The 12,585-nt window shown below is 36.2% G+C and overlaps 1 protein-coding gene and 1 long non-coding RNA gene across 7 annotated transcripts in view; both read right to left on the reverse strand.

The window, feature by feature from the left end:
* LOC134158466 (uncharacterized) overlaps positions 1 to 12,585 on the reverse strand; it is a 1,166,824-nt gene that overhangs the window by 368,773 nt on the left and 785,466 nt on the right. The window lies entirely within an intron of this gene.
* EPHA7 (EPH receptor A7) overlaps positions 1 to 12,585 on the reverse strand; it is a 165,546-nt gene that overhangs the window by 150,078 nt on the left and 2,883 nt on the right. For 5 of the 6 annotated variants that reach the window (XM_062608407.1, XM_062608410.1, XM_062608406.1 and 2 more), the window contains exons 2-3: positions 10,777 to 10,841; positions 5,783 to 6,452 (exon numbers count right to left, since the gene is read on the reverse strand). In XM_062608407.1, coding sequence (XP_062464391.1) covers positions 5,783 to 6,452; positions 10,777 to 10,841 — 735 coding nt within the window. The remainder of the gene's footprint in view (positions 1 to 5,782; positions 6,453 to 10,776; positions 10,842 to 12,585) is intronic. The other variant, XM_062608412.1, reaches the window with a different exon arrangement.

Consider the following 12,585-nt stretch of genomic DNA (forward strand, 5'->3'; position numbering starts at 1 on the left):
ACAGCTTTAGTGCTTCCTCTGTAACTAAAGGAGAAATTACTAAGATTCTGTTAGATGTCATTGCTGGCTTTGTTTTGGTTTCAAAATCTGTGCACAGCAGTGAATCTGACAAAACAAAAACAAACAAACAAACATAAACACCCCACAACAAATTGAGTTTAAGAAATTGATATTCAAAATGCAAAAATAAAATTAATCCCTGGAGACAACAGAATCTCTGAAAGTGAACAGAAGGGTGCAGAAGGGTGGGGGAGGGTGAAAAAGAGAGGTGAGGGAAGGGAAAGAGCTGTATATTCAACTACATTACCCAACAATTTCAATTCTAGGACCAGGCTCCAGATTGCCCACCTGCCTGTACTATTTCACTCTTTTCAGCTCTTCTGAAGCAAAATAACAACTCCTTGGAAACTAAATCTGTCAGAAGCTCTGCAGATTAATTTTAGGGTTCACTCTGATGACATTATAGGTGACAACTACCTGGTTTCAACTGCCTCCACCACTTGATCACTTCAACATCACCTTACTTCTCAGAGATCTTCATGTCACACTTGAGAGAGGATGCTGTATCACCGAAACTATGATAGCCTATAGTCAAACTAATCAATCTAATTCAGACACTTCAGGCAAAGGAACACTACAAAAAAAACAAACAAAACAACCTGTATCTTAGGGCCAAAAGGCAAGACAGAGGAGACCTGAAAAAAATGCTACGAAGCATTAAGACACCAGTTTCTGCAAGTGATGGCTAGCCCTGCCGTTAAGAACACAAGCCATTTTGTATAATGTAATTTGGAAACCACTTTTCAAAGAAGACGAGTTTAACGTCTCAATGTCTACATAGCTCCTCTCCCCTTCTCATCTCTGTGCTGATGCATCCAGAGAGCTGAAGGCCATGAACAAATTAGGTCAAAGAAACTCAAATGACTTAAGGACTATGATAAATTCATAAAAATCGTTCTATGAACACTAGAGTGTTCCAAAAGAAAGATATAGCAAGAAAATACATATTTCTACCATATCTCTCTGGCAACGGCTGTCAGAAGACCCCAGGGTGAATGAAAGCCACAGCATTCAAACTTCTAGAAACTACAAAAGGGTCTGGAAGCAGAAATCACAGCTCTGTATTTCTTAGTAGGAACACCTTCGGTATTCCTGACCATCTAGCTAGAAGGTCTTACTTTTACCTTTTAAGTGTCCGGTATGTTTTTCTGAACCCTGCAAGGATCCTTTGGAAATATATTTACATGATTTTTTTTTTTTAAATTGTTTTAAAATCCAACTGTTCCTAGGCAGCTGCATCTGGGACCTGATACCAGATCACAATGACTTTTCTCTAAAAAGGGACAGAAAAATTATTTAATGTGTTAGGGGATAAAAAGGGAAGGAGGTAGACACACTCCTTTGAACTTCTGCTGGCTTCAGAGAAAATGGCAAGACTCAGAGATATCCTCATTTTCTGCTTTGGTTCAATTTGCTGAGAATAATTACATTCTCTTCCCTAGAGTAATTTTGGAGGCAAATGGAGGAAAGGTAACTCTTCTTCAAAAAAGGAAGCATTTAGAGCCTTGATTATGTAAATGCCATTGAAGCAGTTTTCTAACACTCCTCCCTTTCTCTACAAAGTAAAACATTTTCAAGTTGAAAGTGGAGGAACATCAATGTAAATTACTCAAGCTACAGGTCACCTACAGCTTTTGGGACACACTATCTGTGCTAAACTTTAGACCCATTTCACAATATGTGCAACTTGAGCTTTTTATAGGCACGGTAACATTCTTTTAATGACAATGTATTCACATTTCTCGCTTAATTCATTTCCCTCTACTAATAAACTTGTGGCACATCAGCTCTTAAGTGGAATAATATATTAAAACAAACCAAAACAAACCTCACCAAACAAAAATAAATCCTAAAATAAAAACCAACAAACCCACAACCACACATAATTTACCACAAATGTAATATTTCACAAAGTCAGGAGATAAAAGTTTGAAAAAAGAAGGGACAGATAGCTACAACTTGTAGTCAGGCACAATAAATAGCACATGACAAAGTTTGGAAAGAAAAGCCTATACCTCCCTTTCTACCTCACCAAAACAAAATGTACAAATAGCTATAATCCCCTCCCCATTTGGGGACAAATAAAGCAACTGTTGATGCAAACAGTATTATAAAATGTTTAACAGTAAAATGCACCCATTTGGCTTTCCCTAGAAACCTGAAATTTCAGATGCCCAATCACCTATGTAATTTTTCAGTCCAGTTGTATGAAGAGATGCTTCCTACCTTCTGAAGTATCACTGTATTGCTCAGATTGAGTATATTTAATTCTCTCCTTCCCCACCCCCAGCTAACACAAAACAGATGGAAAATACATTACACTGGAAGTTCTCAATTATTTTCTAGTTCAAATACCAATCCCTGATCTCAGAGTGCTCCTTAGATGCACAACATATCAACTGAAATCCATTGTGAGAAAAAGAATCAAAGTTACATATACTGGGAGTTCACTACAGTTACTAAGAACTCTATTGGTTTTTTGTGGTTGGTTTGGGTCTGTTGGGGCTTTTTTTTTTTTTCAGAACAGATGCAACGCACAGGTCTTGGAAGAACTGAGTATTTCTAAGTACCTTTGCTAGGCACCTTTCAGGACAATCCTTTAAAACGTACAACTTCCACACTTAAGCCTACTGTTAACATATCAGCAGACATAAGATCAGCACTGAGGAGATAGTAGTGTCTCTGCACATAAGCAAAAGAACCTGCAATTCAAAGTTCAGAGGTTCATCTAGTTTTCTCATGTTTGTTTCACCCAGCTTTCAGATTTTGCTTTAAATGACAATTACAAGTTCTCTGGAATTTGGCTCTTATGTATGTGTGTTATCATGATAAATAACTGAGATGGGAAAGACTCCTTGGCATATCTATATTGAGAAGTAATCAATGTGCATTGGGGAAAAGAAAATAGAAATAATTCAGTTTGAAATCTCAAGCACTAAAGAAGAGACACACAGGAAGGAGCTCATTTTCCAGATTATGTGTTTCACCACTCACTGTTTTCCTCCTTATCCTTCCCTAACATTACGAGTTACTTACTATGGTCATGCAACAACAAAACAAACAAACAAACAAAAAAAATCTTCTGGCAGTGCAGAGTGGCATATAAATCAAACTTCAGTTGTTTCAGTATCTGAACTCAATAAATTTTGAACACAGGAGAGAAGCTGTATGCAAAAGAAATACATTCTTCAATCACAGCCAGCCAATCAAGCCAGCATATCACAGATGAAAATCCCCACTGAGTTACAGGCTGAAGAGCTATTTGGAACTACAATGGGGCCACCTACTCCTACCTTTCCTACAATGCATCCAGATAAGGTATTATTCTTTATCTTTAAAAGACCTTCCTATTGTGTTAATTCAGCTGAGCTTTAGCAAGTGTGAGAGCGGAATCAGACTTATGCCTATCCTGACTGAGCACAATGACTTCTGCCATGAGTAGCCCCAAAGTAACGCAGCATGCCAGGTACAAAGTACCTGCAGAAGTGAGCCCTCAGACAGGGCTGTAAAAGCTCTGGGTTAAGGAAGCAAATGCCAACTTGCTTCTGCTTGATCTGTTACACAGCTTGACAGTAACAGATAGCCAGCTGCATTAGTGTCAGTGTTCAGATAAGTTTCTCTCAATATCTGTCACAAAAAACAGACATGGTATCAGTGTTCCAGCTGTATTATTGGTTACTACATAGTTGATCATAGTTAATAACATCCTCAAGCACAGACATGGCTAAGAAGTACTGCAGACAGCAATTACTATTGTGCACCACAGTCACCCAGATCGTTCTGACTCTGAGCTGCCGACGGCGCGCATTCAGCAAGTGCCTGCCTCCCACCTTTTCCCTCTCAAATACATTAACTTGCCTCAATATGGAGCCAGAGTTTGTTTTGAAACTCTTAACAGGATCACTGAAAGAAAAGAGGAAAAATACCATAAATGATCTTCTGGACTTTTTCCAGAGTAGCGTATTCTCTTAGTGATTGCTTTGGATGCAAGCCAAAAGCAGGAAGTGTTCTTGCAAATGAGCTCGCTACTATACTCAAGTACAAGTTATCATTTAATTCTTTTGTCAACATTGGCATGGTTAGAAATTAAGAAGCCTGTTTAATAAACAGGTTAGTTGCATTTCAGTTACCAAATGCCGATTTCTTCTCTGTCCATCCCCCCCCCAGGCTCACTCAGCTCCTGTTCCCCCACCCACTTCCCAACATACACTCTCTTAATTTTTAGATACTTCTTCTCCTTTATTGGAAGTAAAAGGAAATTAGTATATTAATTACATCAACAATGACTAGGTCTGTAACCAAGAGCAAGTTAACTAAGGAAAAAAGTCACTCAAAAAAAACCCAAAACCAAACAAATACATCTGAAAGCAACATAGTACTTGATATTTTTAACAGAGCTTTAATACAGTCTACTGAATGGTTTTGTTAGGGCAGTTTTTCACATTACAATTACTCCTAATGAGATCACCTTCCACAGTATATAAGCCCTCAACCCTTCCTAACAGAACAATGAAAGATTTGTGCAAGGCCTCAGATCAATTCCACTCACTTCACCTTGTACCAAATTTCCTCATAAAAACTCGTCAAGAACACAATCATGTTTTTATTTCCTGAGGACAAATTATTAATAAGGAGACTCATTTATTTCACTTTAGGGTGTCCCTAACCCTCTACAGATTTTGAAGTCTTCACACAGACACCTCAGACCCAGTAACTGCTGCCAGCTTTGTTTCTGGATTCTGTAGGTTTCTCCTCTTCACAGATCTCTAGCTTTTTTTCCAGTTTTTGATTTAAAACGTTTCTTACCAACAAATGTCTGCATATCTTACAATAAAAATATGATATATAACTCCTTGTATTAGCTTATGATAAAAATGATAGACCTGTATCAAATGTACATGAAAATACCTGTCTTCAAACAAACTGCCTGTTATCATGATTTTACTGTAAGAAAGACAAAGAAATCTCCTTTCTCACACACACAAAAATGCATTATGAATGTAGCCCCAGAGACAAAAATGCTAAAGGTAAGTATAATTCTAAGAATATGGATAACTGAATCAGTCTGAATTATAAAGTAGAACTCAGTCTCAGATGTGCTTGTATTTTAAACTAATCATCATGATTTCGCAGCAACCCAAAGGTTTAGGTTAGTTTTATGCAAAAAGATATTACAGTAAAGAAAACATACTACATTCTCAAACCTTGGTATTCTGTTTGAAAGTTCGATCTTGTGTTTTAATTTTTACACACTCAACACAAACCTTTTTTTATTGTGTGTATTCTTCCCACACCTTGTTCTAAATTTACTACCTCAATTTTAGTTTCATTGCAATTCTGCCACAGATCATGTGAAAGAATGAATTTTTTAACCACTCATATCTAAGATTATTGATACAGTGTTCTGTAATAGGTATGACTTGCTCAGCATTATCAAGAGGTACAGGAAAATCACCTTAACTGCTTTAAAATATTAGTTCTGGATCTATATTTATACTTCATACGACTTTAACTCTTCTTGTTTAAATTTAAAAGTGCAGTATGTACCCACTGATGTCTACATCCAGAAGGACTGCTTTAGATTAGCCAGTGTGAAGTTTACAGATTGAGGATCTTTAAAAGCAGACTGATGACATATTTCTCTTGAAAAAATATAATAAAAATAAGGTGGCAGAACATGACCTATGATGTACGTATTACAGCAAGTTTTATGTTTACTTACGTTCACATGTGTCTCCTTTTTGCTGGTATCCCGCTTTGCAGATACATTTTCCAATAGGCACTAACCATTCTCCCTCTGCGCTACAGTGCATCTTCGGCGAGTTCTCCGCCTCCTCTTCTGCACTGCTGACACAAGTTCCCCGTACTTCAACTAAAGAGGAAAACTCTGAGCCAGTCACTGTGTCGGGAAAAATAGCTAAGTTCTCAATGATGGACCAGCACTTCTTGTAGTAGACTTTGACAGAGACCAAAGCAATGCAGGCCCCTACATCCTGAAATGCAAGATAGAATCCTTTTTTGGACAAAGGTCCAATTTCTCTCACCTCTGTGTTAAGTTTCATTTTTCTCTCCCCAAGATCACCCTGGGTAAAACTTTCATCTGCTGCAATAGTGTCTATTTTTACATACTGGTTTTCTCGGATATTCCTGCCAATGTCGTAGTCTGTTTCATAATAATACAAGTTAAAAGTTTCTTTACAAGTCCCCAGAACTCCAGGAAGACTGTTACAATCCCTCAGAGTGAATTTCAGTTCTACAAAAATCCTTTGTGCATTGCTTTTTGCAATCCAGTTAGTCCGAAGCCAGTTGTTTTGGTTTGATTCCATCACCTGGCATACCTGGTATGTTCGTATAGGAGTGTAGTTTTCATCCAGTCCACTAATTTCTTCCCACTAAAACAGTAACAAACAGTCAGTAACACAAAACAAGTATGCTATCAGATATAACTATCATGTATTTTAAAAGGCTTCACATAACTCAAGTCTCCCTCTTTCTTAACAGCACAGCTCCATAAAAGGTAAGTTAAAATACTCTTAAACACCAAAATCTGTATTAACGTAGCTGCCCACTCTTCTCTCCGTTTTTCCCGCATATAAATAAATTCTAAAAATCATTGTCATATCAGGAGCACAGCTGCAAAAAAAACGGAAAGCCTCAGAAGTTTGTTAAGCGTACCAAGTTCTGATTACACATGGGGCTCTCCCACATTTCTTTAAGGTCATGAAAAGAAACCTAAAATCAGTGAAGTCTTAGACACTGAAATTGCTTAGTGCTACAGAACATAAAACTTGTGCACATAAAACTTCCAGTGGAACTTTCAGTTGTACAGAAAGCATGGGAGCAGGTTCTGAAACTTGCAAGTCAGACGATTTTCACTCCTATATGATGAAAGTGAGAGAGAGAAGGCAAGAGAAAACAGACAGAATTAAAAGTCTGAAAACAAGAAAACATTTTGGTTGCCCTCTTTTTATTTAGTCCACCTTCTGTCCTACTTGCGAACCAAAGAAGGTACGCAGGAGCTCTTAGCCTCACATTTTGTTCAGTGGCTGCATCCATGTTAAAAGGAACAAACTTCATTTAGCTGGGAGTTCAAATGAACCATGAGATTACAGGCATAATTAAGAACAATCCACACGACTGAAAGTCCACTGGTTCAAAGCCCGAGTTTTGCAGCTGTTCCCCTCTTTAGGGCACCAACTATGTAACAAACTGGTAAGCCTGTAACAGCCCCTTAGTTTTTAACTGCCTTTAAGAGCGTGGGAATTTGCACCTTCGCAATGGCAAATCTTCCCCTGGAATGAACCAGGCAGATCCGCCCAGGTGTAACCAAAACAATATCTGTCTGCCACCTTTTCTTCACATTTCTTGTATCATTTAGTTTACTGCTGAAACCGCGGCTGTAATAAATTAGGGGAGGCGGTTGAGCTATCCTTACCCTATGATAGAGAGGACCATGACCATGACTTTTCTGTATGCACTTAGCCCTTTGGCCCTGTGTCAATAATGCACTTAAGCTCATGCTTAAGATCAATGACAGTACTTATAAGCTTAATGGTAAGCATGTGCTTAAGTGCTTTGTGGGACCAGCATACTCAGCACCTCTTCAGGATGGAATACCCACTGACATTCCTTATACCAGTAACCAAGCCTGGAAGGCATTGGTTTGGCAGACTAGGAGCCTTACAGTATACAGTACTTTGCAAGCCTATTTGACAGCAAATGAGATCATTTTACTGTTGGTGTACTGCTCCAAGAAAAAGCAGATGTGGCTGAATTGATACTGGAAGTTATCACCACAAAATATATCACAGCTGCAGATGCTGAAATGCACAGAAGTTGTAAATATCAAAGTGCATTTCAAAGACTTACAGTTAATATAGATGTGGTATGTATGGTATTATAGATGCATATGATATTAAATGATTGAAATATATTAAATGGTCATGGAGTTAACTGGTATTATTGCTATATGGAACCGTATTAATCTCAAAACAGAAAGTCTATCTTCATAATAGATTTATTAAAGCGGAATAAGATTTTTTTTTTCTCCCTTTATATAAGCAGTACAAATAAGGAAATTAAAAGGGGCCCTGGACAGAGACTTTTGGCTCTGCCATGTTGAAAAACAAAATAAAACAAACCAACCAACCAACCAACCAACAAACAAACAAACGAAAAAAAAATGGCAAAAAAAAGGCATGAAAACTAAATGTTGTCTGTTTTTTACATTCTCCATTTCACATCAGTTAGCACTGAGGTTGAGGTTGGTATTTTTTAATTGCTTTGGGGGTAAGTTTGTCTGTTAGCTTATGTAACTAGTCCTCCCTCTAAACACCAAGCCAGATTCTGAAATTATATATTCCAGTTAGACAATGTGTCATATCTTAGAATTTAAAGTAACTCTAACACAACACAAAACAGAATCTGACTCCTCAGGTTTTTATGTGGACTGCTCCATCAAAACAAACCAACAAGCCTCAAAAAAAGAAACAGCAAGCAAAACAAAGAAAACAACAAACAGGTTATACTTTACAAAAACAAGCCATTTTTCGTAATACAACACAAATAAGCCTTCTTGGGGTCAAAAGCCACTCATGGACACTACATGAGGCTAGCCAGTATCGGAGATATTCTTATGCTAGAATAAATATAAAACTCTAAATTCAGATAAAATTCAGTCCTACTTTACGTTATCCCCAGCACTAAACACTGAAGTCTATTTCTCCATATTTTCCTAAAACCATGGAGTATGATTTTCCAAAAAACTTAAGGAAATATGACTTATGATTCAATTATGTAATCACCAAGCTATTATTTCTAGTCCATTGAAGGTGTACCTTCTTCTCTGTGGGAGGAAAAAAACAACAAAACATCAATACTGCAGGATATGTTTTCACCTATGCCATCTATGGTACCATTTCCCTGAAACATATCAGTTCCATGATAGCTTTTACAGCAAGAATATTTAACTTTGTCTTCCTGCAAGGGATAGCAATATATATGCAATTCCATTTGAACGAGTCCTATTCTGTTGGTTTCAATATACGGTATTTTAACTTCTTAGTTATCTTAGTAACGTTTGAGATCATTGTTCAATGTAAAATTTACAGCTGAATGGGGCATTTAACGAGTGTCTGGCTGATATATTCTGTTCTGTGATGATGCAGTACTTTCTTTCAAGAAGATTTTCTGAGTTTATTCCAGTGAAGTCTTTACTGCATAGTAAAAATTTCAGTAATTATAACTACAGGAAAAATATTTTCAAAATTACATTTTTAAAATGGTACTTTAATGTTGATATACAGACAAGTATTTCTGAGCATCTTCACACATACAAATCCAGCCATTAGTTTTGATTCGCTTTTAATTCCTGCTGGAAATTCACTTCTAACTCTGAAAGTCGCCTATTACTATTTGTTGAATTTGACTCTACTTTCATCTTTCAGTATGCTGACACGTGTAACATGTGTTGACATGTCTTTCATTATCTACAGGTTAGCCTAATACAGTTGCCACCAAGCTAATCTTTCAAACACTTCTGGTAAAGGCTTCAATCAGTGCATTATTAACCATCATACCCATTGAGCTCGCATTATATTTTTTCTGAAGTCTTTAGATTTGTTTCCAGTTTATGCTTGTATTGATTTTATGATCTTGCTTTTAAAGAAAGAAACTTTCAGATTTTCATTCTTCTTATTTAAAGGATTTGTTACACTTTTATATCCCCACTCACACTTCACACTCTCCTGGTTCCAGATTTCTTAATGCACTGAAGATTAAGGGCCTGATGGCTCAAGACCTTGTTCCTACAAGGAGTCACAATGGATTCAGCAAGACTGCTTCCATAAGTGACAACTGTCCATATAATTTAGGATTTGTCAGAGTGAGCTAAGGTTGGACTGAGCTAAGGTAGGCCAATATACCCATTATATCTTTCTGAAAGTGTTCTTTCTCCAGGCTTGAGGAAGAAGGGGTTTTATAAATTTTTTAATTCACCCTGAAAGAAGCATCTCTCAACTCTATGTTTATTATAAATAAGACTATACACAATGCTTCTAAACTTGCCATTTTTTATAAAGATGTAATTTGCAATGATACATTTCATGCAGTACCATGAGATTAATTTGTAAGCAAGCTGGAGGTAGCCTTAACTGCATAACTTGTGCCTAGTTAAGATACCAAGCTCTTCAAAACTTGTGGATGTTTCAAGTGTGGAATGCCATTTCAAACACATCCACAGTATAAATGTTTTTATTTTAGAGAACTTCAGTCTCTGGTATTCAATTACAAATAAAACATTGTAAACAAATTTATGATCACCCATTATACAGAAAATGAAAAACATATTTTTAGAAAGTTTCCATGCTGAAGTCAATCTGCTGCTTCTATAGGAAGAAGGAAAAAGTGATTTAAAACATTGTGTTACAAATCTATACAGCTTTTCAGTAGAGCATAAAAGATTACACTACAAAACATAAAGCTCTTGAGAACATTTAAGTGAGTTTCTAAAAAGACTGCTCCTTTTAATTAGCTTGTACATTTGAATACTGGAACCTGAGGTACACTTCTTTCCATTCTAAAAATGAAAAGCTGTAAATACACATTATGATTACTGAGATAAATATGAGGGGGAGCTAGTTTGAACCATGTTATTCAATTGCTTTGGTGAAACAAGTACTCATCTTCAGGAACTTCATTTTTGCCTGCAGTACTTACCCCATTAGGAGGGGAGGAAATCCATTCCAATTCTGTCTGTTGTGCTTTAGAGTCCAGCAATATTACTAAAAAAGAAAAAAAAAAAGACATTTCCACTGATTGTTAAATGTAAGTGGAAAAACATAAAACCAAAGTCTGAATTTTAAAGGTTTTATACTAATATAACTTTTGTACAAAAAAAATTTCTTCATATTATAAAAAAAAAATCTGAAACCACAACAATGCATTTACCTGTAAGTAGATGATTAAATTATGTATGTATGATTATGTACCATCTACATGTAAGCATATATGCATTAATCTTAACAATTTCATTGCTCAAATCAAAGTGTATTGTTTCTCACACTGCTCTAAACTATTACTGTAATCAGTCATTAAGATGCATGCTCCTTTCATCTTCTTTGTCATAAGAAGGCCATGTCCCATATGTTGGTTATTACAATGAGTTTAAAACACACAAACACACACCAACATTATAATACTTTTCTAAACTGATTTAGAAAGGACTAGTCTATACCTACCTGGGGCTGCACTAAAAAAGCAATGGTCTTTTTGAGTTTAGAAGAAAAAAAATATGCCTCTTAGGTGATAAAGTAGTAATTCTATAAGCAAATGACAACAAGGAATACAGAAAATAAAAGACTCTGCAATTACCTTACACTTTGCATATACAAAATACTATAAACAAAATCAAACTAATTTACTTAATGGTAATGGCTTACTAAAATCTTCATGTCATTACACCCCAGTGACACTTCTATACAAAAAGACATCAGTTCTAGTATTCTCAACAATTATTTTCAGCTAAATGGAACTCCATCTCCAAAAGTGGTTAATCACAGCCTAATAAGCCAACTCTTACCTATTTTAGACCACATATTGAAGGTTATATTATTGCTGCTCTGTTACATCCAAATACGCATTTCTATATACCTTACATTTTAGTTGTAGCTATAATCTTCTTTCATAGCATATTATTGTAAGTTTCTGTAAGACTTTCAAATGGTACATATAGTAAACTATGATGTCCGAAAAAAAAGTGAAAAAATTTGCTGTAATACTTTCAAAACAGCCAAATCTATAGAGTGATCAACCATATAACTAGGCTTGGTACGCTTTGAAAATTCCTTCTCCACATCTAACTGTGCCTTTATTTGATTAAATAAAAAGAAACATTTCTAATTCAGATCTATTCAGTGTATTTCTTAGCTATAAAACCATTTATAACTTTTTATACAGCATTTAAGTACTGATATTTCAGCCTGATTTAAGGGTGTAACTTGAATCAATTTTTGTCAGGTCTTTTGAAATGGTTGTAATTCTGGCTTCAGGCCCTTCTCCTAGCAGAATTTAACACAAAATTTCAGTGAATTACTAGAAAGATGAGATGACTGTAAGAGTTATTTAAAGGCTTATATAGGACTATCTTGAATGTTACCTCAACACACAAAACAGGAGCTTCCAGGTCGGTATTTCAATAATAAAGTGAACCTAGTCATTAAGGAAGTTTGATAGTCTCTCTCTAGAAAGATTATCTGCTTATTTCATTAAGCTTGGATTCAAGGAGCTTTACTTTGTAACACTTTCTATAGAAAAGCAGGTGGTGTGTGTGGCGATTTGTTAAACAAGAACATTTATAATGGTCCTGGAAAAAAAAGAGGTACCACGAAAAATTTAACCATTTCAGCACCAGCACAACGTCCCATGGCTGCAAGTCGTTATTACACTTTGTATTTGGCAGCGACTCTCCATCACGTAGCAACGGGCGGGCACATCTCAGAAAAAAAAAACACAATAAGCAAACAAACA

The sequence above is a fragment of the Pezoporus occidentalis genome, unplaced genomic scaffold (genome assembly GCF_034315485.1).
Source record: "Pezoporus occidentalis ecotype Australia unplaced genomic scaffold, CSIRO_AGI_Poc_V1 ctg13, whole genome shotgun sequence".
Lineage (NCBI taxonomy): Eukaryota > Metazoa > Chordata > Aves > Psittaciformes > Psittacidae > Pezoporus > Pezoporus occidentalis.